This window comes from Ranitomeya imitator, chromosome 8, assembly GCF_032444005.1.
Source record: "Ranitomeya imitator isolate aRanImi1 chromosome 8, aRanImi1.pri, whole genome shotgun sequence".
NCBI lineage: Eukaryota > Metazoa > Chordata > Amphibia > Anura > Dendrobatidae > Ranitomeya > Ranitomeya imitator.
In genome coordinates this window covers 171,005,112-171,031,971 of record NC_091289.1, presented here as the reverse complement: position 1 = coordinate 171,031,971, position 26,860 = coordinate 171,005,112, and the positions used below count along the sequence as shown (strand labels likewise).

The 26,860-nt window shown below is 40.5% G+C and overlaps 1 protein-coding gene across 3 annotated transcripts in view; it reads left to right on the top strand.

The window, feature by feature from the left end:
* GLIS1 (GLIS family zinc finger 1) overlaps positions 1-26,860 on the top strand; it is a 121,493-nt gene that overhangs the window by 87,824 nt on the left and 6,809 nt on the right. For all 3 annotated transcript variants that reach the window (XM_069737840.1, XM_069737839.1, XM_069737841.1), the window contains exons 4-7: positions 2,585-2,746; positions 10,048-10,158; positions 13,482-13,566; positions 24,233-24,374. In XM_069737840.1, coding sequence (XP_069593941.1) covers positions 2,585-2,746; positions 10,048-10,158; positions 13,482-13,566; positions 24,233-24,374 — 500 coding nt within the window. The remainder of the gene's footprint in view (positions 1-2,584; positions 2,747-10,047; positions 10,159-13,481; positions 13,567-24,232; positions 24,375-26,860) is intronic.

Here is a 26,860-nt window from a genome sequence, read left to right as displayed (position 1 = left end):
CTCGATAATAATTCCTAAGGCTGTAGACTGAGAGGCCATAAAAGCTCCTGTAGTGTAATGTGTAGTGTTCTAATACTTCTGTCCATATAGTGTAGATAGGTATATAGTATTGTAAAACTGCAATGTAATTTTATGATAAAAAATACATATAATTTATAAACTATTCAGTGTATTTCTTACCCAAATACATGAAATATTTTTGCAGCATGTAAAATGAACGCTCATAAGATCAAAATAATTCAACAGCACAAATACAAATTCAAACATTGCCTTTTTTAGGAATCTTCATAAAGAAAACTGTGAAATTCCTAAATGGGTTTAATTAAAAGTTTCTTAATATAGCGACGCTTGTCCCTGCGCTCAGCTAACTATCGCCAATAAATCTTCAATTGCAAATCAGGCAAAAATGGATATTTTACATTCTAAGCTCTTGTAGTAATAGTTATTTAACTCATATATAAAGAAGTTATTTTTAAGGCTCGCTGGAATCACTACTTATTTATTAAAATCACAACCGATTTACAGAACTGGGTGATTGCCAAATTCCAATCTGGTTCTTCTGCTATCAACCACTGACATCAGGGGATCCACTCCCTGTTCGGCCACTGGACTCAGACTTCTCTTCTTCTTGGCTGAATCCTGCCAGTCTGAGGTACGCTGGCTCATTGGCTATTCAGACGGGCACTGACTAAAAATATTCATATGGACACTGTTTGTTAGTATTACTATATTCAAAACGTGTGACACTGGTAATGGTAGGCCACTATTAGTCTGAGCACTATATGTTAATATTTATATGGGCACAGTTTGGCACTACTATTAATGCGGGCACTGAATGGTACTTTTTATATTTGCACTTTTTTGTACTATTAATGCGGGCACTGAATGGTACTTTTTATATTTGCACTTTTTTGTACTATTAATACAAGCACTGAATGGTACTTTTTATATTTGCACTTTCTGGTACTATTAATACAAGCACTGTATGGTACTTTTTATATTTGCACGTTTTGCTACTATTAATACAAGCACTGTATGATACTTTTTATATTTGCACTTTTTGCTACTATTAATACAAGCATTGTATGATACTTTTTATATTTGCACTTTTTGCTACTATTAACATGAGAAGTGTATGGTATTTTATATATTTGCACTTTTTGGTACTATTAATACCAGCACTGTATGGTACTTTTTATATTTGCACTTTTTGGTACTATTAATACCAGCACTGTATGGTACTTTTAATATGGGCACTGATTAGTACTAAAAAATGGCACTGTATGGTACTTTTTATATGTTGCATTTCCTCTTACTGTTAATATGGGCGTATAATACTTTTTATGTGGGCACTGTATGTCACTATTTTGGGAACTATATGGAAATGTTCATGACAAGCGGCATTATTAGGTATGCCGTTATTGATCTCAGCACCGTCTATTAATACACGTATGAGTACTGTATGATGTCATTCATATGGGCATGGTATGACACTTATAATATAGGAATTGTTTTCTTTGATGCATGGAAGCAAGGATAATTTACTACTGCACATTTTCCCGGTCTCATGTGAACAGGAATAATCTGATTTCTCCCATTTTCCCTTGCATTAGTTTTGCTAATTTGCCTTCACTGTATAAGGGTATCATTCAGTTGCTGACTTAACACTTGTGCAGCTCATTCAGCATCACTGTGGCCCAGGCAGGACATTGATCTGAACAGCGTTTGCCAACACTCTTCATTTGTTCTCCTTTTGTGATCTGTGTAGTTTGTTACACAGGACTTAAATATGTTCTTCTCCTCCAAGTCATAACATTATGTGGAGGGTCCTGAAAATCTGCCTTTATATCTTTAATTATCATATTGTTCTTGTAGCTTGTCACTACTGGAATTCAAACTCAGGGCCTGTGGTACCGAAGGCAGAAACTTTAACAGTGAGCCACAGGCTGCACATTTGTGTATGAGGATTTATCGCAGCCTAGAACCTTAATTTTTCTGCATTTAACTCATAATAAACGTTGATATAAATGTAATAGTAACATATGTGTAATAGAGCCTAAAACAAACCATAGTTTTATACAAAAATTTTCCAGCCATCAAGTGCATCACCAAAATTTCCACTATTAAAAGATTAAATGAGAAACTTAGTGTCATACAGCCACATCTCACTTTTTAATTTTTTTGGGGGGCACATGTGTGTGATTTGTATGAGTCTACTTCATATACAAAGTTATTTGGCAATATTAATAAATCAATCCACATTACATCTACCTGTTATAAGTGGACCACGCTGACATTTCTTACACACACTGATACATTAAAACAAGACCATCATCTGTCTGAGCCAGCCCAGGTTAAGGTTGTTTTCAGCGTCTGACTGCAATCATGACATTTTTCCATTCACTGATAAAAATATTGGACACTGTGCCTATTTACTTGTGTATGGCCAGGATAACTGAGGACAGTTCCTTTCCCCACTTTTAGTCCTATCTGTTTGGTGTAAATCTATGCAGATTTAAAATACTGTATATATTACATTCTTGATGTTTTTCTAAAGATAAAGTATTATAATTTTTTTTGGCAGTTTGAAGGCTGCAATAAAGCATTTTCCAGGCTGGAAAACTTGAAAATTCACCTACGTAGCCACACTGGAGAAAGGCCGTACGTGTGTCAACATCCCGGCTGTCAAAAAGCCTTCAGCAACTCCAGCGACAGAGCCAAGCACCAGAGGACCCACCAGGACACGGTAAGAAATGTAGACAAGAAGAGCACAAGATGCTTACACGCATGAGACAGATATGTCACTAGTATGCATTCTTAAAGGGAACCTGTCACGTCATTTTTAGCAACTGTCCCCAGTGCGTTCTTACTTAGTGATGCAGTGTCCATCACTAACTGCAACGTAATCGTCTCCAAAAATAACTTTGTGTAGTTATATAGTACCTTCTCATTCAGCCATAGGGGTGGGCTTTATTTTCTTTCAAACATGGGCTCATCATATTGTCGAAGGCCATGCACTCTGATGTTCTGGGTGCTCTGACGTCACAGGAATCTGCTCTAAAATTCCGTGCTTGCGCAGCGTCAAGCTTCTCCCCAGTACACCCTTATTCCTTCTTAAGAGGTTGTTCACGCAACAAACTAGATTCCTGCTTCATACTGAAGAAGGGTTCCAACCCTGAAACAGTTGTTTGCAAATGGGTGTTGTTTCCTTTTGGCTAAATATCCTTACTGCCATCTATGTTCAATAAATTGGACTATGAAGCCTGTGTTCTACATCCCAAAGTAGAGTTAATTTGCATATTCTTACTCCATGAGGCATTGCTGGCCTATAACTCCCGACTTTGTATACATTTTGTGTACTGATCAGTGGGTTACAGGATGCAGAGGTTACAGTTAGCAACAGATTGCATCCAAAGGCACATAATGGCACCCCAGACACCTGAATTTTTTGCTTACATATTCATTAGAGGGTAACAACACATCTGTCTCCAATGTCTAACTCAAAACTGTAACTTCTTACATGAATGCATGGGATGACTAATCATTAGGGTATGGCAGAGTGTCCATGCTCCTTGATTAATTTAAAGGGGTTGTCTACTATTTGGACAACCCTTTCTCAATCCATATGTTTACTAGCAGTAAAATAACCACACCTATACTCACCTCCTGTGCCGGCGCTGTACCAATGTTGTCAGCACTGGCTCTCCCAGGGTTTCCATAACATTATTATGTCACGCGATCCCTGAAGCCAATCAGCGCTGGCTTCACTCTCCTCTCCTATGGATGTAATTGACATCTGGAGGAGGTGAGAGAGCAGACGCAGCTCTGACCTTAGGATGTATGATTTGTCCGAAGGAGGGGAGAGTGAAGTCTGCGCTGATTGGCTGCATTGATCATGTGATATAGCAATGTCACGTTAGCCCCGGGGAGAGCCAATGCTGAATCCAGTGGAACGGCACCATCACCAAAGCCGAGTATAGGTTTTGGTTTTTGACTGGGGGGGGAAACATGGGGATTGAGATTGGGTTGTCCGAGTAGTGGACAACCCCTTTAAGCCATTACTGAAGGGATTTGTCACTCCCAAAATGCAATTTAACATTTGGAAGTGACAAATGTTAAATTGCATTTTGTTATTTTAACATTCTGCCCCCCTCAATTACCAGGCTTCTCTGCCTTCCTCTGTTGATTGACAGTGCTCTCTTGCTCACACACACAATGACAGTACTGGAGAAGAGCATGCTCACACACAGTGTCAGTGCAGGAGCCGAGCGTATGCTCACATCCCTCTCTTTTCTCTGTGAGGCTGTACACTGACTTCATTTCTGGGTGTATCAGTGTAGCGAGCGTCCACAGCAGACTAGGGAGAGGGATGTGTACATACCTGCTTAGCTTTTGCACTGACAGTGTGCACATGCGCTCGTGCTCTTTTTCCTACACTGTCAGTGTTCGCTTACATGGCAAAGAATTCAGCTCAGACAGCGCTTGCTCTGGGGAAGTGAGCACGGTCAATCAACGTAGAATGAAATGATGAGGCATAAAGCCAGACTGCATAGCTGCACCAAGCATTCTAGTTTGCATATTGAATAAAGATTATTTTCTGGACAACAAAAGCTAAGGGAAACTAAACTATAGCTATGATTTTTATAGAACTGATGTCCCTTATTTTATTAGCTAATTTCAAAATGAGTTTTGGGGGTGAAAGACTCCCTTTAAATTTTAAGTAGAGTCTGCAAAAAAAAAAAAATGAAAATGCCAATAAGTGCTCATCAAGTGCGTTTTATTAATCAAAATCAAATGTATCATGGCTATAGTAACTGCTAGGGTCTCGTAAGCTTTAGTTCCCCATCCCAGATCACTCCCAGTCCACCCCTGCATATGTGTATTATGCCCACACAGACCATATTTATTAGTCACATTAGTCTCACAATTAAGCCAAAATTTATTCCCACGACACACCCACTTAGTTCCTTGGCCTGAATATTAATCTCAAATACTATGAGAGCATGTCATGTCATACTGCCCAAAATGCAAAGTACAGAAAACAAAGCAATAAAAAATGTGAATATAATCAAATGTTATACATTTATTCATTCCATAAATTAGACTAAAAGGATTACTGGGAACATAAAATTGTAGCATTACCGTATATGGTGCCAGAGCCAAAGCAAAAAATAACCCCAAACCATACAATGATCTATATTTAATGGGGTATCTATGACTTAATAACCGCTGGCCCTGATCACTGGTAAACAGTCATGTGTAATGCAATATTGTGGGCTTGTGTGCCAGTGAGTATACAATGTATAGGCTGCTGTGCTAAGTGACACTTTACTGACAGTAATGCATTAAGGTTTAATAAAATCTCATATAAACTTTATATAAAGCTTTTTACATAAACACATGGGAAAAAAAATCTGGTGATAGCTGCCTAAAGGTGTCCAGACGCACAACAGAATAAAACAGATAACAAATATGGAGCGAAGTAGAGAAACAAAGTAAGTGCAAACTATAGAGTCAGCCACTGCACCAACTGTGGGGCCCTTAGAGAGAAGGAGCCCAGCCCCAGTTGGTCTCCACCCCAAAACTACAGGGTAACATAGTAACATGGTAACATAGTTAGTAAGGCCGAAAAAAGACATTTGTCCATCCAGTTCAGCCTATATTCCATCATAATAAATCCCCAGATCTACATCCTTCTACAGAACCTAATAATTGTATGATACAATATTGTTCTGCTCCAGGAAGACATCCAGGCCTCTCTTGAACCCCTCGACTGAGTTCGCCATCACCACCTCATCAGGCAAGAAATTCCAGATTCTCACTGCCCTAACAGTAAAGAATCCTCTTCTATGTTGGTGGAAAAACCTTCTCTCCTCCAGACGCAAAGAATGCCCCCTTGTGCCCGTCACCTTCCTTGGTATAAACAGATCCTCAGCGAGATATTTGTATTGTCCCCTTATATACTTATACATGGTTATTAGATCGCCCCTCAGTCGTCTTTTTTCTAGACTAAATAATCCTAATTTCGCTAATCTATCTGGGTATTGTAGTTCTCCCATCCCCTTTATTAATTTTGTTGCCCTCCTTTGTACTCTCTCTAGTTCCATTATATCCTTCCTGAGCACCGGTGCCCAAAACTGGACACAGTACTCCATGTGCGGTCTAACTAGGGATTTGTACAGAGGCAGTATAATTCTCTCATCATGTGTATCCAGACCTCTTTTAATGCACCCCATGATCCTGTTTGCCTTGGCAGCTGCTGCCTGGCACTGGCTGCTCCAGGTAAGTTTATCAATAACTAGGATCCCCAAGTCCTTCTCCCTGTCAGATTTACCCAGTGGTTTCCCGTTCAGTGTGTAATGGTGATATTGATTCCTTCTTCCCATGTGTATAACCTTACATTTATCATTGTTAAACCTCATCTGCCACCTTTCAGCCCAAGTTTCCAACTTATCCAGATCCATCTGTACCAGAATACTATCTTCTCTTGTATTAACTGCTTTACATAGTTTTGTATCATCTGCAAATATCGATATTTTACTGTGTAAACCTTCTACCAGATCATTAATGAATATGTTGAAGAGAACAGGTCCCAGTACTGACCCCTGCGGTACCCCACTGGTCACAGCGACCCAGTTAGAGACTATACCATTTATAACCACCCTCTGCTTTCTATCACTAAGCCAGTTACTAACCCATTTACACACATTTTCCCCCAGACCAAGCATTCTCATTTTGTGTACCAACCTCTTGTGTGGCACGGTATCAAACGCTTTGGAAAAATCGAGATATACCACGTCCAATGACTCACCGTGGTCCAGCCTATAGCTTACCTCTTCATAAAAACTGATTAGATTGGTTTGACAGGAGCGATTTCTCATAAACCCATGCTGATATGGAGTTAAACAGTTATTCTCATTGAGATAATCCAGAATAACATCCCTCAGAAACCCTTCAAATATTTTACCAACAATAGAGGTTAGACTTACTGGCCTATAATTTCCAGGTTCACTTTTAGAGCCCTTTTTGAATATTGGCACCACATTTGCTATGCGCCAGTCCTGGTGAGGCCAGGGTGGTGAGGACCTCTACAAGACTCCCCGCCCCAGAGGAACATTACTGCAAGCAAACATGAGGTAGGAAAGGGAAATAGAAAGGACCATGTTGGAAGAACGGAACAATAGCATCTTCTGTTGGGGTTGGTGGGGATTGTGTTGGAGGCTTCATAATGGGGACCTTATTTTGATCCTTGATATGCGGCCTTTATAATTGGGATCTTTCTCGGATCTTTGCTATAAGAAGTGGTGTAACTTGAGTGCAAAAGCTCCAAAGGGACCCACAACTATTACAAGTATTTAATAGTAATGCTCTGTTCATATCGGCCAAAGGAACCTTCAGGACCCCATAGGTTCCAGGATGTGGGTGTGATGGCAACTCGGGCACCTACTATAGTTATTACCCTGGCTATAAGTTCTCCTCTTTCTCGTTACTAGTGAAAAATTTGCACCATTATTACCTCCTCTAACCCATCCAACACTATAATCAATAGCTTCAGGCTCCAAAAGGTTTCCTGGTGAATAAAAATGCTCTTAAAAAAGGCTCAGAGTGGATTAAAAGAATAAAAAAGGCAATACACATCAATCTCCTGCCTTTCATATTCTGCCTGATGATTCTTTAACACAAGGGCATACATACATACCAACATATAAGGGGATATTTAAGTTCCATCCCCAACCCCACCCTACCTTAAAACACACGCCAGGTCAAACTCAAGATGCCCACTTTTATGTAAAGTCTGCCCCATTTCTGCCCAGATATCCCAGAAAATCTAAGGCAGTTGGCAAATATGAGGAACATGTAACCACACCAACAATGTAGCCGGAATTAGGTGAAACATTTAAAGCTCCAGGACTTCAATATAAAATCTGTACCAAGGCCCATAAACATCATATACTTTTCATACTACCCTTGTCATCCTATGTGGTACAAGGGACTTTGGGTCCCATAAGGGCTGAGGCCTTTATGTGATTGCAACTTCTGAATTCTGCATTGTTGTACCCCAATGTTAGAGATGGGCAATTCAATTTGCGTTTCCCTGCCACGGCATCCAGTCTAGTCCTCTGTGGCAGCCGGTCTTCACGTTTGTGCCCAACATCCTGGGTGCATCTAATGTTTATTAGGCCTTGCAACATCATGATCATGACTAGGCCTCACATGAATAACAAAAAACTGACTTTCACTTCCAAACAGAAAACTGGTGCGTACAGCTACATGCTAAGAGTGGCTATCTCTATACATACCAAACAGGTAAAGTTGCACTGTGTAGCGCTATAGCATGCAAACATGAAATATGAATAGCATTACTGCTCTAGATAAAAAAAATTGAGATACATAGCACATAATTTGGCCTATTCATGCATGCCCAGCAGCCAACAACAAGGCGATCTCTTGTTGCTGGGAACCTATCTAATGTGAATCCTATCCTACGGTGAAGCCTGCATCTACATGGGTAGATATGGAGAGGATTCACATTAGGATAGGTTCCCAGCAACAGGAGATCGCCTTGTCGTTGGCTGCTGGGCCCACATGAATTGGCCAAATTATGTGCTAAGTATCTCCATTTTTTTAATCTAGAGCAGTAATGCTATTCATATTTTATATATTTCATGTTTTCATGGTATAGCGCTACAGAGTACAACTTTATTTGTTTGTTAGGCCTCACATGAAGGCACAATGTGCTTTGTCGCAGAGGACCAGAGTGGACATCGGACCATGGCAATGCAAAACTCATCGCTCATCTCTACCCAACATATATTTGGTTTTTCAAAACAAAATGAAATGCATCTCTATATAAAAAAAATATAAAAATGAATGTAATATATGCAAAATGATGTTTAAGTTTTCTATTTACTGACTATGAAACCAATGTAAATTATAGGCAGAGCTTCACTTTATTGAATGCTGCTAATATGGCCTGTACTTTCTGACTTTACTGACAATCTATCTTTTTCTTTTCTTTCTCTGAAATATAATATATTGTATCTGCAGAAAGGTAAAGTAAACAATTCCTTATAACCTTTATTGTGCCTGTAACATACACTACACCTGTAGTAAATGTATTACACATGGATATCAAATCACATCTTTACTCGTAAAGGGTCATTCCTAAAAAAAAAACAAGTTATTCTCTATCCATATGGGAGGGGATAACTTGCGGATCGCTTTGGGTTCAACCTTCTCCCCTACAATCCAGAGCCCCGTAAATGGGGCTCTGCAGCCCCGTCAGCAATGGAGCGGAGGTGAGCATGCTCAGCCTCCTCTCAGTATTGTTAACAAGGCTCTAGTGAAAGCAGAGAAAAGGGCTCTTTATTCTCCAGCAGTCCCATAGACAATGAATGGAGCAGAGGTCAAGCATGCACACCTCTGCTCTATTCCCAACTGGACTGCAGAGCCACAATCTCTAGGGCTTCCCCCAATTACTGATACACACATTTTGGTCTTTTTTTTTTTTTTATTACAATACTACAAATTTGTTGTTTTAATTTGTTTCTCTTTACGGTGTAAGTTACCATAATTAATTTTTACATTTTGATCTTACTTTTATAGATGCAGCCGCATATACCAAATATGTTTTTTTTTTTTTTTTTTTTAAGTTGAAAAAAGGAGTATTTGAAACATATTTTTCTACGTTACTTTTTAGTTCCTTTAGGGAAATAGAACCTGTGATCGTTTCATTGCTTGTTCTATATGGTGCAATACGGCACCGGCAACCCAGCCATTTAATGCCAGCGGTATTTAAATGGTTAAAGTGCAGCGATCAGAGCTCGGGTCTGGTCACTGCTGTCACAGGGTACGGTGGGGGCTCAGCTCCTGATGGTCTACATCCTATGTCCGGAAAGGGTTTTAATAATGAACACTGCAAATTTCCCCAAATTAACCTCATTATTTTGCTTTGTTGTTTGCATAGATATGAATAATTTTGCCAAGTCATTTTTATTGAAAAAAATAAAAATAAAATGTCTACTATTTTTCTAATTCCTTCCACAGAAGCCGTATGCCTGTCAGATACCCGGCTGCTGTAAACGCTACACAGACCCAAGCTCACTACGGAAGCACGTGAAGGCGCACACCGTAAAAGAGCAGCAGCTACGTAATAAGGTACCAGACCTACGGGAAAAGTGCATGGAAAGTGCTGATACAATGATATCCCATCAGTCAGGAAGACTAGAGAACTCACGTTATACATCTCCATACACAAAACCGTTAAGCTATGATCAAAAATGGTAATTTCCTGTACAAATTTCTGAGACTGGAAAACCCCTTCATCTCAGTGCTGCTAATTTTGCAATATGTGCATGGATTTCTGCAAACTCCAATAGGACAGAAATAAAAATGGCAACAATTCTGCAGCATGTGAACACACTCTAAGGACTGTTTTATGGGGATGTTTTCAAGGTTTTCCCCTTGGACATTTAAAGTGAACCTGTAAGAAGATTTCTGCTATTTAAATAATGGACAGCACAAATTATCTACAAGCTCACTCATTAGAAACAACTATGTTGTAGGGATCATTCAGAAGTCTGATTTTCAAAGATAAGACTCGTACCTATCGTCACATAACTGATTTTTTTTGTCGGACCAAGTGGTCAGCACCACAAAATCGCAGACTTGTCTAGTATTGATTCGCGTGTCAGATTAAAAATGCCAATGCAAGTCTATGTGACAAAAAAATCGGACCGCAATCGTATGCCATCCAAGTGCTGTCCATTTTTAGGAAAAGTGGAGAAACTTTTTTTTTTTCCCCATTGGAAAAAAGCTGATGAAACTCGGACCAAACTCTGCTGACACTCTACTGGAATTCTGATCAAAAACACTGATGAAACTTGGTCCATTTTTCTTATTTATGAAAAAAAAAAGATGTTTAAATGAGTCCTTAGGCGGCAAAGAGACGGCTGTATTTCTCGTGCGAGGATCGCATCGCAATCCTTGGACTGGCCTGACACCTCTCCTGACCTGAGCCTGACAGCTGCATAGAAATACATCAATCTGTCAGGCTCAGGCCAGGAGACGCGCCGGGACAGTCCGTGCATCGCAATGTGATCCTCGCAGGGGAAATATGGCCGTCTGCCTGTGCCCGTACACTAAAATGCTGAAAATTAAAGAATGAGCCATGCATCAATTGATTGATAGAGTTCTCCTTATCTGAGTATAGTGATAGACATGTTCTTCAAGTCAAGCCCAACAAAGAGAAGTTAGAAGAAGCCTCTGAATGAACACTATTTTTTACACCAGCGCTTAGTGGGAGGAAGTCAGGCCGCCCACAGCCTGATATGTTTTCAATAACTGAGTCCAGAAATTGGTGGACATCACAGTGGAAGTATCTGACAGCTCATAGCTCGGGTAGATTTGGGGTATTGCTGAAGAAGTGACAACTCCGTTAAAGCACGCGCCCTTTAACAAATTTGGCACGGTTTATGCCAACACTCCTTTGATTAAGATTGGCATATGAATTATTTGGTAATAAGTAAATGTCCCTTCTAGTTGTTTGCTACCAGGGAGCCTGCCTGTAATCTCACAGGTTGCCTTTTGGAAAATTTGCATTATGCTGGCCGCCCTGTGACTCCACAAATTTTGCTGACCCCATACTACCGGTGGCCTTACAACAATATCATAAGAAACAGTATCCTGACATCCAAAGCACAAGCATACAAGACCAAAATAAGCATGGGACTGGAAACTTTAATGGCCATGGGAAGCAATTGAGGACCATAAAGAAGAAAACTACTGGCTTCTTGTTAAGGAGGGGGTAAAGACTAAATAAATTACTCCTCTAAACCAATCAGGAAAGACTTGTGTACCTCATGGGAGGAACCAAAGGTTGAGTAGGATTGGAGTATCCCAGTAGGGTTTTCAGTGGCCATTCCATGCAGTTTGGAGACTTTGTCTATATGGCCCAGTGTTACAATTACATTAATGATGAGTCTTTATGAAAGTGGTTTCCAGTTTTAGCTGTTCTAAAAGCAAAACTCTGAACATAACACTGGGAGTTGTAATTTTGTCTCGAGGGTCAGATGCCTTCAGATCTGTGTACACTTGAATACCATCTATTTCCAGAAGCTGGACTGACACATATTGTGGATATTTTCTTGCTGATATCCATATTTTTCCTATTTCTCTTTCATTTTACTTCGTTTGTCATTCTTATCCCTCTTGCATTAACTGCCCAGATGTAAAACATCTGCTGGCGCATTGCCCGACCACATACAAATAGAGAGAAACTCTGAAGCGGACTTATTTGTAGGATTTAGCAGGGATTTAAAGTTAAGGGTGAAAGAATTGAGTTTGGCTAGGTCTTAGATTTGCCATTTTATAAAAAGAATGCTATCATCTGAAAACATATTATCCAGTGATTTAAGGACTAAGGGTACAGTCTTTATCTTTGGCTTGATCCTAATTTAAATGTTTTACTTAATATTCGATGTCACAAACTTCTCTTCAAAGCATATCTGACTTATTCACTCTCTTCGATCAGGGATCACAAAGTAGCAAAATTATACAGAATATATTTACAACTTTCAGGCTGTGTGCACACGTTATGTTTTTGCTGCGTTTTTTTTCAGTGTAGATTGACACAAAACCTGAAGGGTTTCCTGATGCCAGTAAAGTTAAAGGGAACCTGTCACCCCGTTTTTTCAATATGAGCTAAAAATAGCGTTAAATAGGGCCTGAGCTGTGCGTTACAATAGTGCCTTCATTGTCCCCTGAATCCCCACCTTTGCTGCCAAAATACCTTAGTAAAGTCGCCGTTTTCGCCGGTCAATCACGCTGGTCTGGCTCAAATGGGCGTTGTGAAATCACTGTTTCTCCCCCGACTCCTCGGCGTGTCTGACGTAACTCGATCTGTGAATCGCACAGATCGCGCTCTTTTTGGGCTGCTGCGCAGTGCATTCGGCTCTTGCGCCTGCGCAGTATGTTTTGTCCAACTGCGGGCAAAGCCGAAAACCATTAGTGCGCATGCGCCGGCACATTATGTCCCGGAAGTATTTTGCTGTGTTCCGGGACATGTTTATGAATATGGAGGTCTACATGGAAACAGATTTACTAGTCATCTAGTAATAATCTCCTGCTTATAAAACTGTGATTTTATCAAAACTACAACAAGCTGCCCAGTAAGTGACAAATCCCTGGAATCAGAGTCTCTGTTTCTACATATCACTGCTCACACATCAGGTGGAAAAAAAAAGCTGTTGACAGATTCCCTTTACCACAGTATATTAACAGGCTTTGAGACAAACGCTTTCACTCCCTAAATATAATTTTCTTTGACATATAAAACTCCAAAAATGTTTTGAGATTTGTTTCATACTAATTATACACAATTAGCAATGTAGATGTGATATGGGAGGACATCATACCTACCTGAATACTCCATTTTTTTCCTATTTGTGGATTAATCATTTACAAAATGTTTTTTGTTACAGGCGCAACATACACTGGATGGAAAATGGACCAAAGCCTTGACACATGAGATTATGAATGGCACGAGACCATGCGACATGCTGACAGGTATAATCCTATTCCTACAGTATGCTAGATGCCGATCACATCATGTGCCAGAACATCGTCCGTCACCGACCATGTGGCAGCCTGCAAACAGTTAATTACATACAGATGGATAATCATTTATTTTCTGGCCATTAATCATAGTGGTAAATACCAGGCTATCCTGGGAATAATAAGCCAGTTAACCCTTTACTATCCAGGAGTCAGCGGTAAAGTCTCTGGGCTCTAATCAGTAGACCCCAGGTTTTTACTTGGGATAAGGGTCATTGTTATAGATGAAATCATGTATTTCATATTTTATTTCTAAGAAGTCACACTGTTACCAGGCCGAGAGCTGACTTGGGAATTTATTGTTTTGAATGTTTGTCTTTCTTTTTTTTTTTCTTCAAGAAACCTTATATATATATATTTACCAATATCCAAAGCATCCTCTGGAGTAGGAGTTTTCATATACAGTGGGGCAAAAAAGTATTTAGTCAGTCAGCAATAGTGCAAGTTCCACCACTTAAAAAGATGAGAGGCGTCTGTAATTTACATCATAGGTAGACCTCAACTATGGGAGACAAACTGAGAAAAAAAAAATCCAGAAAATCACATTGTCTGTTTTTTTAACATTTTATTTGCATATTATGGTGGAAAATAAGTATTTGGTCAGAAACAAAATTTCATCTCAATACTTTGTAATATAATTTTTTTAATTTTTGCCTAGCGGCTTTAGATCAACGTATGATTTTGGGATGTGCGGTTCATGCTCTTTTTTTTCTTTTTTGCAAAGCATGTTCTAGTCTTCTTCTTGGACCAGCACTCCTCCCATTTGGCACAGGTGATTTTAATTAGCAGGAGACTGCAAAGTAAGGGGTCTAGCCCATTTTGGCTCTCACTGAAGAGCTGGAGGAAGGTGAGTTTAAGTGCTCCTTTCATTTTGGTGTTGGTGCTGTGTGGCGGCCATTGTTGCTGTGGCTTTGTGCTGGTGGGGCGGCGCGGTCTGGAGTCTTGGGGACTCAGTCTTGCAGCATGGGTGCTGTGGGGCAACAGGCCGTCCGCCCTGCTGGTGCATGGCCGCTGTGGCGGTGGGCGCCGCACGGCTCCGCTCCGTTAGGGCGATAGGACCCACTACGAGGTTTGCCGTGAAGTGGCAGTGGGCTTCATACAGTCTGATCAGAATGTTAAACTGAAAACCTCATATTCAGTTATATTAATTTTTGCCTAGCGGCTTTAGATCAACGTATGATTTTGGGATGTGCGGTTCATGCTCTTTTTTTTCTACTTTGTAATATATCCTTTGTTGGCAATGACAGAGGTCAAACGTTTTCTGTAAGTCTTCACAAGGTTGCCACACACTGTTGTTGGTATGTTGGTCCATTCCTCCATGTAGATCTCCTCTAGAGCAGTGATGTTTTTGGCTTTTCGCTTGGCAACACGGACTTTCAACTCCCTCCAAAGGTTTTCTATAGGGTTGAGATCTGGAGACTGGCTAGGCCACTCCAGGACCTTGAAATGCTTCTTACGAAGCCACTCCTTTGTTGCACTGGTGGTGTGCTTTGGATCATTGTCATGTTGAAAGACCCAGCCACGTTTCATCTTCAATGCCCTTGCTGATGGAAGGAGGTTTGCACTCAAAATCTCACGATACATGGCCCCATTCATTCTTTCATGTACCCGGATCAGTCGTCCTGGCCCCTTTGCAGAGAAACAGCCCCAAAGCATGATGTTTCCACCACCATGCTTTACAGTAGGTATGGTGTTTGATGGATGCAACTCAGTATTCTTTTTCCTCCAAACACGACAAGTTGTGTTTCTACCAAACAGTTCCAGTTTGGTTTCATCAGACCATAGGACATTCTCCCAAAACTCCTCTGGATCATCCAAATGCTCTCTAGCAAACTTCAGACGGGCCCGGACATGTACTGGCTTAAGCAGTGGGACACGTCTGGCACTGCAGGATCTGAGTCCATGGTGGCGTAGTGTGTTACTTAAGGTAGGCCTTGTTACATTGGTGCCAGCTCTCTGCAGTTCATTCACTAGGTCCCCCCGCGTGGTTCTGGGATTTTTGCTCACCGTTCTTGTGATCATTCTGACCCCACGGGGTGGGATTTTGCGTGGAGCCCCAGATCGAGGGAGATTATCAGTGGTCTTGTATGTCTTCAATTTTCTTTTCAAACGTTTTTATTGAACATTTTAACAATTTTTTAAGACATCTGCATTTTATTTATATGTGTGATAGTTCGCATTGGTGATGGGGATAGAGGGGGGGGGGGTGAGGTATTGGGAAAGGGAGGGGAAAGAAAAAACAACTTTATTAGTAATATAGACAGATTTGTAACTATTTGTATAGTTGCTACAGTTTGAACTGTCTTGAGCAGATAAGCTTCCATAAATTTCTATATTCAAAACTATATACATCAAAGTAGCGCAACAGCCACATTTAACCTAAAAGTAAAAAGAAATTTAACAAAATAACATTAACTAATCTAAGGCTTGGTGTTTAGTGTTCCAAATGCTCCATTTTTTGTCGTATTTATGCAAACATCCATTAGCTATTGCAAATTTTAAGTCCAGGGTATTATGCGTCTTTAGTCTGTCCACAATGTCAGGGAACCTTGGTATGTCAGTTCTTCGCCAGAAGGTGGCAATCAAGTTTTTGGTTATCAGCAACAGATGTATTATGACCTTTTTAGTTGAATGGTGTACATCTTCCATGTCTAAGAAGAAAAGTGCCGTTTGTGGAGAAAGGATGAAGTTCTTGTCAAGAAGTCCACTGATATATATGGAAATCTTTTCCCAAAGCTCTGTGAGAGCTGGGCATGTCCAAAAAATGTGTTTCAAATCTCCTTTGAGCCCACACCCTCTCCAGCATAGTGGAGATATACCAGATTTGAAATGTGCTACCCTAGATGGAGTAAGGTACCATCTTGTTAATAACTTATAGAATGACTCATGTAGCTGTATTGATATATTTGAAGAATATGAATTTTTTATTGCTCTCTCCCATTGTTCTTTTGTTGCGCAGAACTGGAGGTCCCTCTCCCATTTTACCATATACTTGTTTTTTGTGAAGTCACCATCCTTATTGAAAAAACTATAGAGAAATTTAGTGCTCCAGAAGATTTTATGATTAGGATTGTTTAGAAGAAGGTGAATTGCTTCCGTTTTTGGAGGAACCATACTAAAGAATTTTTGAAGGTGCTCCTTAATCATGCAGTATTGCATAAAGTCTGAGGATGGTACCTTGAATTTGCTTTTAATTTCAGAAAAACTGAGTATCTTATCAGCTGCGAGAATATCTCCCAACTTACGGATGCCATTTTTTGTCCAAGTTTCAGGTACCGAGAATCCGAAAACAGAAGCAATCAGAGATATTGGGAAATTCTCTTTCAGTGCTGATTTCTCAGCTTTATTCAGTGAGGCAAGATGATCCCAAGACTGGGTAATTGCTAGAAAAATAGGGTGATTGAGTTTATATTTTTTTAAATTAAATATATGGCTGAAGAGGAGGTTTTTAAGGGGACTTGAGATGCTATGATCTCTTTCTAGATCTATCCAAGATGGATTGACCGCTTCAATTAACCAGTATTGGCTTTGTTTGATTAGGTTGGCGTGGAAGTATGCTAGAATGTTTGGAATTCCCATTCCTCCGTTATATTTATGTTTATAAAGAATTGTTCTATCTACTCTAGCTCTCTTTTCACCCCAAACAAATGAGGAGATTTTTTTGTTGCAGCTGTTAAAAAATGACATTGGGAAAGTAAGAGGAAGAGCCCTAAAAATGTATAAAAGTTTCGGTAAGATCACTGTCTTTATCGCCAGTACTCTGCCCATCCATGACAGTCCTATATTCCCCCATGGTTGGAGATCTTTTGTGATAGTGGCCAGAAATGTCTCACAGTTTGCGTGTACTGTGTTACGTATTGTTTTTTTGAATATAATACCTAGATGTGATATTTGTTCCTCTTCCCAGCCAAACTCTGAGATGTTTTTAATAGAGTTTATTGTGGTGTTTGTAAGGAAGAATTGCAAGATTTTCGATTTGCTGTTATTAATTTTAAAGTTTGAAATTTGTGAAAATTCTCCTATTATCTCAAGCAATGTTGCAATGGATTGTGTTGGGTTTGTTAGTGATAGCAGCATATCGTCTGCAAATAGACTTATTTTAAATTGTTTAGACGGTGTATTGATCCCTGTAATTTTTTGGTTTATGCGAATTGCTTCGGCTAATGGTTCTATCGCCAGGGCGAATAGCAGTGGCGAAAGGGGGCATCCCTGTCTTGTCCCGTTATTTATATAGAATGGTTTTGATAAGGTGTTATTTATGTAAATTTTGGCGCTTGGCCGGGAGTACAGAGTGAACACCGTTCTTATCCATTTGTTGTTGAAACCAAAATTTAGTAGAACAGTTTTTAAATAGGACCAGTTGACCCTATCGAACGCCTTTTCGGCGTCTAATGTTAAGAGAATTGAGGGGGTTCGAGTGGAATTAATTCTATTGATTATGTTGATAAGCCTCCTAGTGCTATCCGAAGTTTGTCTACCTTCTATGAAGCCTGATTGATCGGCATTGATTAGACTTGGTAGGATTCCTTTTAATCTTGTAGCCAATATTTTGGAAAAAATTTTTAAGTCTGAATTTATCAGGGAAATTGGGCGAAAATTCTTCACTTCCTCTAAGTCACTTGGAGTCTTGGGAATCATAATGAGAGTGGCCTCTAACATTTCCTCCGGGAAGCTCCCTCCCCCTGAAACCTGGTTGAAAATTTTTGCCATGTAAGGGGTAAGCACATCAGCAAAGTTTTTGAAATATTCATTTGTTAGTCCGTCCGGACCCGGTGATTTTTGTAATTTTAGTGAATTTACCGTTTCTGTGATTTCTGAGATTGATATAGGTGAGTTTAGTTGTGATAATTCTGATGGGCTAATTTTTGGAAGTTGTAATTTATTAATAAACTCTATTATTTTTGGGGGGTCTAGTTGAGGGATTGCATTTTCTCCGTTTAAATTGTATAGTTTTCTATAATAGGAAGCGAACTCTTCTACAATATCAGTCGGGTGTTGTTTTGTATCTCCGACTGCATTTTTTATTTTGTATACTCTGCTACGAATTCTCTCACTCTTCAGTTTTGACATCATAAATCTCGTTGGTTTGTTTGTCTCAGAGTACACTTTAAACTTTGATACCTTAACGATTTTGTCGAAATCGTCAAGAATAGCCCTGTTTAGTTCCTGTCTCAAATTGAGGATTTCCCTATATGTTTGCTGAGATTTTGTATTTGTTTTAGAGAGATCATTTTCCTTTGTATTTATTTGTTTTTGAATAGATTTAATTTTTTCTCTTTTTTTGGAGTTGTGCCTTGCTGCTATTTGAATCAATTTCCCCCTTATTACCGCCTTATGGGCGCACCACACTGTGAGCGGGTTCATCTCCCCAGTATCATTTTCTCTGAAATATAGTTTTAAAGTCGTGACAATTTCGTTTTTGTATTCTGGGATGTTCAATAAGAAATTATTGCACCTCCATAGAGTGGAGTTTTTAAAAAATGGGCCTATCCACATTTCTGATACAATGGGAGAGTGATCCGAAATTGACCTGTCTAGTATGGATGAATTTTTTATTTTAGTGAGGGTGAATACATCTGTGAGAACCAAGTCAATTCTCGCAGAAGTTTTATGTACCGATGAGAAGTGTGTGTATTCTCTGGATGAAGAATTTAGACATCTGAATGTGTCGTATAGTTCGTTATTCTGAATCCATTTATTAAGGTCATTTGATAGTTGGCGAGTTGGAGAAGTGGAGTCCAAATTTCCGTCAGGCACCATATTAAAGTCTCCTAGAATGAATAGGTTGCCCTTCTTTTTTGGTTGGATTTTCCTCATTACTTTATTGAGAAAACTCAGTTGTTTTGTGTTAGGGCAGTACAAGTTGACAATTGTACATTGAGTCGAGTTAATCTCGCATATCAGAATATGGTACCTGCCGGCAAGGTCTACCACCTCCTCAATAAGTTGGAATGGCACTGTATTTTTTATTAACGTAATTACTCCTGCCTTTTTTTTGTGTGATGAAGATGAGAAAGAGTGTAGAAAATCTTTGTGAGTGAAGTTTGGTTGGTTACCTTTCTTAAATTTCGATTCCTGAATGCACACGATATCTGCCTGTGAATGCTTGATTTCTTTCCACAACGTGTACCTCTTCCATGGGCTGTTAAGCCCTCTGACATTGTAGGACATACATTTTAGCTGCATAACCTGGTATACTAAAGGAGCTGTAGGAACACCAAAAAAAAAAAAAAATAAAGTTAATAATCAAAAACTAACAGTTTAGTCAAATACAAAGCAATATAGCTGGTTTGAACAAGAAATTCAAAAAACAAACAAAAAAAAAAAAAAAAAACCTGGGTCTTTTCCCTAAGGAAGTTTCGACCTTTTGGGGGAAAAGTTCGTGAAAAATTAGCTCTTCACAATTACCCCGCTATTATTGAGACAGTGATAGCCATAAATTTCCCGAAGTCACTTTAGATCCCTAAAATAAAATCAGGAGTGGGATTTAAAAAGTGCCAAGCCTTCTTCCAGGGTGTTAATCACAACAAATTTGTCTCTGTAGCTGAACATCAACTTAGTAGGGAATCCCCATCTGTACTGGATATTTTTCCCTCTTAAAATATCTGTTAAAGGCTTGAAGGACCTGCGGGTGTCCAGAGTGTGTTTTGAGAGATCCGTGAATATCTTTAGTTGGTGGTAAGGTTCCGGGAGTGAACCTTTGGTTTTAACGTAATCCTGTATTTTTTCCTTAGTGCCGAAAAAGTGAAGACGAAGGATCGTGTCCCTTGGTTTGTCTACTAGGATGCCTTTGGGTTTAGGGAGTCTGTGGATTCTGTCTATGCATAAATCTATGGCATTGAGGCTTGGAATTGTCTTTTTGAAGATAGTTTTGACAAATTCTGGTAGTTCTGATTGCCCTACTTCCTCTGGGATACCTCTAATTTTCAAATTATTTCTCCGACTCCTGTCCTCTAAATCTGCCATTTTGGTTCTGAGGTCATTAATTTCCCTTTTTAACACAATATTTTGGTTGGTTAGTGAATCTGTTTTACTTTCAAGGTCAGTTATCTTGGCTTCATAGAGTTCCAATTTTTGGGTAAAGCCTCTGCAGACCTCCTCAAAAAAGGCATTATGTTTAGCAAAGCCCTTATCCAATTTCTCGTCAATTAGTGAAGTTATTTTTTGATAGAATATTTCCTCGTGACTCATTTTTGGAGTATTTGGTTCTGGTTCTGGTCGTTCTTTTTTATTTTTACTTTCAGAGTCCGAATTTCTCTCCTCCGGTGCTCCTCTCTTGGCCGAGACAGTGACTCGATGACTCGATGTTGAAGAGACAACTGTCGCAGAGGGTGGATTTTTGCTCCTAGTATCTAGATTTGTTTTGATAGGATTAGACCGTTGAGTTGGGGCGGCTTTTTGAGAAGTGGATTTAGCACCGTTTGGTTGCGTTGTTATTTTATGAGTTTTGCAATCGTCAGCTTTTTGGGGAGATCTAAATTTAATTGGGCTCAGCAGGTTAGGAATATCTGTGTATGATCTGGAATAAGATGCAGAGGTTTTCTTTTGGTCTTGTAGTGATTTTTTATTTTCAGACCTTTGTTCCATTTGGGAGTTGTGATGAATAGGCGATTTATTTGGATTAAATCCTCTTTTTTCAGCAGTCAAATTCTCAGCTTTAAGTATTTAAGAAGACAAGAGAAGTAACTTCCGTGTATCTCATATATATCCCAAATTCGGTACTGTCTCTTTAAGTGCCAAAACTAAAAAGAAATGGAGCAATTGCCCTCAGATTCTCTGTTGTCACTGAAAAATATTTATTTAGCCACCAGGTGGAGCTGTGATGCTGAAAGAGGTCACCAATCCAGGTTTAATTATAGGCACTATGTACCCTAAACTCAATAGGTTATGAGAGATTTATTCTCTGTTTCCATCCACAGAGCCTGCAATAAACGGCGATATCCCCTGCAGCACTTCCCTCCCTCTTTATGTAGAGCGTGTGCTCTGCAGACCACAGTTCCACAGCCTGGCTCCCAATCACTTGATTATTAGAGGGTATATGTTATACTTTGTAATGTTCCACAGCAGGCTTCCCACCCAAACAGCACCCCTGTCTCCTCAGATATTAGCGCTGAGGTGGTGGTTATATAAGCAGAGTTTATATTAACTTCCACAGCTCTGGCTCCTGCTGGCAAGCTTGGGGTAAAACCCCTTCTTTATACTTGGCCGCGCCTCAGGTAGCAGTTGATCAGACGTGGGGAGGGAGCCTCAGTTAACGGCGGGGGATCCACTCACCGCTGGTCCTTGTGAGGAGTGCGGTTCCTCCTTCGGTCCCCCGTCATGGCCGACAGTGTCCTTGGCGATGCAGCCGCAGGGAAACTCCCCCGTTCAGTTTTCACTCCAGTCTTCACATTCGGTTGCTTTTAAGGGGATTCACCTCCTCCTCTATGTCAGACCCCTGGAAGGGGGACTCCTCTCCACAGACGATGAGCTGCACCTAGTGTTCTGTCAGTATGGAGGAGATGCCGGATCCAAAATGGCGGCCTCACACTTCTCCTCAGACAGAGAAGGGCTTTTGTGATAGACCCGGTTATACTCCTGCTAGAAAGCCGGTTTTAGTCTCTTTTTGAAGCTGTTAATAAAGGCCGTTGAATGATGTCAAGAGTTTTCCGTTTTGTCTCATTAAGTCGAGTTTTTGCCGCTTAAACTGGAGAACTGTGAGAGAGCTCAAAGCTCCTGCAACTTCACATGGCAGAAGCTAGGCCACGCCCCCTGTCTTCAATTTTCTAATTATTTCTCCCACTGTTGATTTCTTCACTCCAAGCTGGTTGGCTATTGCAGATTCAGTCTTCCCAGCCTGGTGCAGGGCTACAATTTTGTTTCTGGTGTCCTTTGACAGCTCTTTGGTCTTCACCATAGTGGAGTTTGGAGTCAGACTGTTTGAGGGTGTGCACAGGTGTCTTTTTATACTGATAACAAGTTTAAACAGGTGCCATTACTACAGGTAATGAGTGGAGGAAAGAGGAGACTCTTAAAGAAGAAGTTACAGGTCTGTGAGAGCCAGAAATCTTGATTGGTTGTTTCTGACCAAATACTTATTTTCCACCATAATATGCAAATAAAATGTTAAAAAAACAGACAATGTGATTTTCTGGATTTTTTTTTCTCAGTTTGTCTCCCATAGTTGAGGTTTACCTATGATGTAAATTACAGACACCTCTCATCTTTTTAAGTGGTGGAACTTGCACTATTGCTGACTGACTAAATACTTTTTTGCCCCACTGTATAACTTACATAGTGAGAGGACAGGTGGATGAGTTGGACAGCAGACTTTAGGAATAGATTGGAGGGGTGTGAGAGTGTTAGAAGGGAGGCCACATAGTAGGAGGTTGCAGCTGGTTGGGCACTGTCCTACACCAAGTGGAACCCAGGACACACTACACCAGTGTAAAGTCTGAGAATGAGGTATGTATCTCAGTATCTATCAGCAGTTAGGTCACCATTGCCTATCACATGGTGATTTGTGCGACCCTTCTAGAATACACCTCCCCACACTATCCAACCCACTGCCAAATCAGTCATGCTGTATGTTCCGATTTTGAAAGTCTGCCCCGCGGTCACGGGCGGGACAGCAGTTTTCCCGCACTGAATCTCAGTCTCAGCCTCTTCGGGACTGCCCCGCTGGATCCGGGACGGTTGGGAGGTCTGTGTATGATATTGCAGGCAGCATAACATTCACCATGGCCTTTTGAGACGTTCAAGTCTGCTGCAGCCAGGCATGTCCTCTAAAAGCCGGAGGAGTAACTGCTACAGTAAGGAGGGAAATAGGAGAGCTGGGCAGGCCAGACAGATGCTGGTAGTGGGGGACTCAATTATTAGGGGAACAGATAGGGCAACCTGTCTCAAAGTCAGGGATCGTCGAACGGTGTGCTGCCTACCTGGCGCTCGAGTCCGACAAATCGCTGATCGGGCGGACAGATTACTTCTCCGTACTGGTCCGGCTCTCCTCATTTAACAGTTAGTGTCATGGTATCTGCTCCATGCTCTTGAGACTGCACTGGGAGATACAGCGTTATTACGATGGCACATATGGATGTATCATCCTGGAGGTGCTGTGCAACCTAAATGGGCTGCAGGTACGGCCCCAGTAATTACAAATACAATAGCAAAACTAGAGAAGAATCGGGAAGGAAGGATAAGGAGACGGTAGCTATTTTTGGCCATCACCTAAACCATTCCCTTATTGCGTTGTCTTGCTGCTGCTTCCCGAGTGCTCCTTTTGTCACTCTCAATTACACCAAAGCAGGAGACAATGATTCACAATGACTTATTCTTCCTAACTGGACAGATTGATATTCTTACAGATAAATTGTCATATGGTTATACTGTGTTGTGCAAGTGTTCCCAAAGTTGTTTTGAGCAGTGTATATGCCACGTTGCTGCTGGGGGGCACCTGTTGTAGATTTTGCATTGGGACCCAGGAGCTTTACGTTACACCTTTGCTTGCAATGCTCAGTATGATAAAAGTGGTCAGAAAGCATGGGATCTCCAGGATCCAATTCAGAACATTCTTTCATAGCAGACCATCTTTACATATTACTCTGTACTGATAGTTTCTTTATTTTTGTTTATACTCCAGGGATATATAGTCTGTGCTCCAATAACCAGAACATAGAAAGTCCTGGTTTAATGTCTCCGGCCTCTGCAGTTTCGTCACGATGTCCTGCGTTGGATTCACCGACCAACTGTCTACTATCTGTTGCGGAGAGCGTTCTAGAGAGGTACTGTTTACACAATCACTTATGGATGTATATTAAGGCCACATTCAGACACAGCAGAATTGTCACAATTCGCGACTTGAGTTCAGCACAGAAAAAATTGTGGCAGTTTACAGTACAATACAAGTGGACACGTCTATTAAAACACCTCTCTTGTGCGGAAATAGGAGCTTCCTGTGGATTTTAATACCTGCAGCAGGTTTATTATGTTGCAGAGGAACAACAGAATTTTCACAGAATGTTTCACCCTTATAAGCCATGTTCCCACATAGTGTACAGTAAATTCTGCTTTTTTCTGCTGTATTTTTTTCATGCACAAATCTACTCCGTTTAATAGTAAAATCAAATTGGATGTGATTTTGTGAAAAACTATGACCACTGTGCGTTTAAAAACTCTGTTGAACTAGTGTTATTTATGATACATTTTTTTCTCTACTGCCTTCGAATGGGAAGTCTGAAAAACGAATGTAATAAAAACAATTGCAAAAACCGCTGCATCAAATATGACCAAAATAAATCATTAAAGGGAACCTGTCACCCCCAAAATCGATGGTGAGGTAAGCTCACCGTCGTCAGGGGCTTATCTACAGCATTTTATAATGCTGTAGATAAGCCGCCGTGTTACCTGAAAGAGGAGAAAAAGAGGTTAGATTATACTCACCCAGGGGCAGTCCCGCTGCTGGTCCGGTCAAATTGGTGTCTCAGGTCCGCTCCGGCGCCTCCTATCTTCATTCCATGACGTCCTCTTCTTGTCTTCACACCGCGGCTCCGGCGCAGGCGTACTTTGTCTGTCCTGTTGAGGGCAGAGCAAAGTACTGCAGTGCGCAGGCGCTGGGCCTCTCTGACCTTTCCGGCGCCTGCGCACTGCAGTACTTTGCTCTGCCCTCAACAGGGCAGACAAAGTACGCCTGCGCCGGAGAAGTGGCGTGAAGACCAGAAGAGGACGTCATGGAATGAAGATGGGAGGCACTGTTCCGGACCTGAGACACCCATCGGAGCAGGACCGCCCCTGGGTGAGTATAATCTAAACTCTTTTTCTCCTCTTTCAGGTAGCATTGGCGGCTTATCTACAGCATTACAGAATGCTGTAGATAAGCCCCTGATGATGGTGAGCTTACCTCACCATTGATTTTGGGGGTGACAGGTTCCCTTTAAATAAAGTGAAAAATCCATGAAAGAAAATGCAGGAAAAAGTACAATAATCAGAGTAGATTGCTATTCCGTATTTTGGTGCAGACACCTGCAGAAGAAAAAAATACAAAAAAGGGAAAAAAGCGCAATATTTTCGTAACATGTGGATTTAGCCTAATAGCCGTTTAATATTTATTTAATAAATATTAATTTAATATTTTATACTGATTTAAAGGATTATTTCTAAAATAGTAAGTTATTCCTTATCTACAGGACAGGGGACTCATTCAGAAGTCAGTGATTTTTTTGTACGAGAAAATTAGTGCTCATACTCACTTGCGCAAAACTCGGATGAGTCTCGCATGTTAATACCCGGCGCTGCTGCCGGCAGTCAGATCGGAGCGTGTGATCGCATAGGAATACATGCAGTCGCACGCTCCGCTCCTCTGTGCCAGGTGCAGCGCCGGATATTGCCGTGCGAGACTCATCCGAGTTTCGCGCAAGTGAGTATGAGCCCTGTGAGCTTTGTCAGTGTTTTTTTATATCAGTTTCATCCATCTGTGTGTCAGTTTTTACTATCAGAGTTGGTCTGAGTTTCATTAGTTTTTCTTGGATTGAAAAAAAAATTATTTTTCTCAACATTTTAATATGAAACAGTCCATCAAAAACAGAAAGCACATGACTGCGGTTTAATTTTTTTTATGGACCCATAAATTGATTGATCCACGATTTTGATCAAAGTCAGACAAGACTCCATAGTTTTGTATGGACCTCTCTGACATCAAAAACACAATGGGCGTGTGAACAGCCCAATAGACTAAAATATGTATGAGTCTATCCATGAAGAATACGGATAGCAGTTGTACAAGAACAACGGACGTCTTAATGAGTCCTAAAGCCAAGTGCACACTACGTCTGCACGCTCAGAGCAGAGATGGCGCACGCTCAACCTCCTCTCCATTCATTGTCTACGGGACTGTTGAAACTAAAGGCAGATTGCATGGCTGGGTGCTTGATTTTATACTTCTGTGACAATGGAACACCTCTTGTCCATTTAGTGTATCTAAATTTATATTCACAGGTTTCCTATGTCCATCAATCAGTTTTGTTAGCTCAGCACTAAGAACAAGGTTAATTTTTGGACATTATTGCCTTTTCTGGTGTTAATTTATACATTCATTTATAAACCTAAATAGCATGCCACTAATTTTATCTGAGGTGGCCAAAAGCTATGTGCAAGATTTAAGGGGTTAATACATTTGTGCGTTACGTTCTGAGCCAAAATAAGCGCAATCCCCTCCTTCCCTCGTAACTGTAGACATTTAAATATTTCTGTAAAATTACCTACTAATTTACTT